The sequence below is a fragment of the Lagenorhynchus albirostris genome, chromosome 10 (genome assembly GCF_949774975.1).
Source record: "Lagenorhynchus albirostris chromosome 10, mLagAlb1.1, whole genome shotgun sequence".
In the NCBI taxonomy this organism is placed as follows: Eukaryota; Metazoa; Chordata; class Mammalia; order Artiodactyla; family Delphinidae; genus Lagenorhynchus; species Lagenorhynchus albirostris.
The window spans coordinates 39,633,454-39,635,415 of NC_083104.1; the positions used below are offsets into that span (position 1 = coordinate 39,633,454).

A 1,962-nucleotide genomic window follows, 5' to 3' on the forward strand; every position below is an offset into this window, starting at 1 on the left:
CCCAGGTGTCTCAGTGTGGGCAGAAGTGCGGGAGGCTCTCAGGCTGCCATGGTGGGTAGAAGTGAGTGATCACTCGGTGCTGTGGAGGGTCTTTATTAGTCAGAATTTCCTTCTTGGCCTACTGCCCGGGTATGGCCAAGGACAGCCTATACAGCGTGGCTACTGCCAAGGTCAGGAAGGCCAGCAGGCCCAGTGGGGCCAGCAGTCCCTCCCTGGGTGGGGCTCCAGGGCTCTTCACTGGGGAAAGGGGCTTAGGGTTCCTGTTTCCACCACGGTTGGGGCTGGTGCCCCTGGCTCTGGCCAGGGGTACCGTGGCCGTAGCAGCAGATGGCCTTGGGCTGGTTCCAGTCGAGGCTGTGACCACGTACATCGGCTTGACGGTGCTGAAGGGCCTGGCGTGAGCATCTACCCACCGCAGCAGGGCTTGTGGCCTCCACTGACAGATGCTGAGCAGGGCTAGGACGTCACCCTCGGCTGTGTGTGAGTCTGGTGGGGCCTGCCCGTACAAGCGCATGTAGATGCTGCCCAGGCTGTAGCTCTTCCTTGGGCCGTGCTCTGAGGGGCTGTCAGCTTGCTCCAGGGCCTTCAGGGCAGCAATGCTATCCACACAGAAGGCGCCCTCCAGAGCACTGGCAAGGCCCAGCACAGCCAGCTCTGCCTGGAGCAGGGGGAAGTCGTAGCGGTCACCGTTGTGTGCCACAAGGCACCAGGGCTGTGGTTGGCGCTGCAGGAAGGCTCGGAGCATGTTGGCCAGGTTGGCATCGAAGCATTGACGCCCGTGTGCAGCCAGCACAGGTGTGCTCAGGCCTGTGATCTCACTGGCTGCAGGGCTACAGGCCTTCCCCGGAGCCACGCACAGGGAGAGCTTGTCCAGCACCCGGGGTGGTGGGGGCACTGTTGAAGGAGGCCCCTGAGGGGTAGGAAGTCTCTCCAGGGCCCATCTGTGGATGGCCAGCAGGCATAGCTCTGTGACCTTGGGCTGGGAGAAGGGCAGGCCAGTGGCCTCCAGGTCCAAGAAGATGAGGGTCTGCACAGGACCCGGGGGCAAGGCCTGCGAGCCCATGGTGGGTATCTGCCGCTGAGCCTGGGGAGGAGCATGGGGTGGGTGGTGGGTGTGTGAGTGCCCAGTGATAAGAGGTAAGGCAAGTGGGGTGGGGTGGGCAGGAGCATCCCATTTCCAGGGCAGGAAGCCAGGGAGGGTGGGGTGGCTTTCTTAGTGGGACCAGCACACTGTTTCCTGTTCAGGGGAAGGCTTGGCTCCTCCCCCTAGTGCCCGCTTAGTCTGGTGAGGGTTGGTGGGGCAGGTACCCATGCCCTCCCACCCTACCCCCTCCCCTCGGGGGTCCTCACTTACCGAGTAGCAGGCAGGCAGCAATGACTCAGGGTGCTGCACGCTCTCCAGCTGGTTCTTGCTGCTGGCAGCAGTGGCGGGAAGTGAAACTCGGCCTGAGCCCGCCCAGCGGCTGGTGTGAGCAAGGCCCGCCCCGCTTGTCAGCCTGCCTGGGCTGTCCCTCCTGCCAACACCTGTCCCTCCCCAGGCACCCACAGTGCTATCCCCAAAGGCCTCCTCAGACCTCTCGCTGTGGGCCTGCTGGCTGGCACAATGCACCAGGGCCCTCACGCCCTCACACCGGGAGGACAGGGCTATGGGGCAGGCTAGCTCCAGGACTTAAGCCTGCTGGGAGCCCCTGCCGTGGCCATTTTGCACCCACCCCTTGGCCCCATTTTCCCAGGCCTCCCTGGTTTAGGCCTGGGCTGAGGGCCACCTTCTTCCCTGCCACACAATGGTTTCTTCCCATGGCCTCAGGCGAAAGTGATGACTCAGGACAATTCCACAGGCAGGGCAGGGCAAGGCAGGGCTCCTTCCTCAAAGCAGATTCATTACCGTGGGGCTGCTGGCCAGGAACAGGAAGAAGGATCTCAGCCTTCCCTGGGTCCTCCTCCTGCTCTGTCCCTCCCACT

At 63.5% G+C, this 1,962-nt stretch overlaps 1 protein-coding gene across 1 annotated transcript; it reads right to left on the reverse strand.

Annotated features, from left to right (window-relative positions):
- Positions 1-77: 77 nt before the first annotated feature.
- Positions 78-1,488, reverse strand: TREX1 (three prime repair exonuclease 1). Its single transcript, XM_060162041.1, has 2 exons — positions 1,355-1,488; positions 78-1,084 (listed from the first exon to the last, which is right to left on the reverse strand). The coding sequence occupies exon 2, from the start codon at positions 1,061-1,063 to the stop codon at positions 119-121; it is 945 nt and encodes a 314-aa protein (XP_060018024.1). The 5' UTR covers positions 1,064-1,084; positions 1,355-1,488; the 3' UTR covers positions 78-118.
- Positions 1,489-1,962: the final 474 nt, after the last annotated feature.

What these genes read in the sequence shown, in the direction of transcription:
- TREX1 (XM_060162041.1), bottom strand. Translation starts at nt 1,063, where the DNA reads ATGGGCTCGCAGGCCTTGCCCCCGGGTCCTGTGCAGACCCTCATCTTC.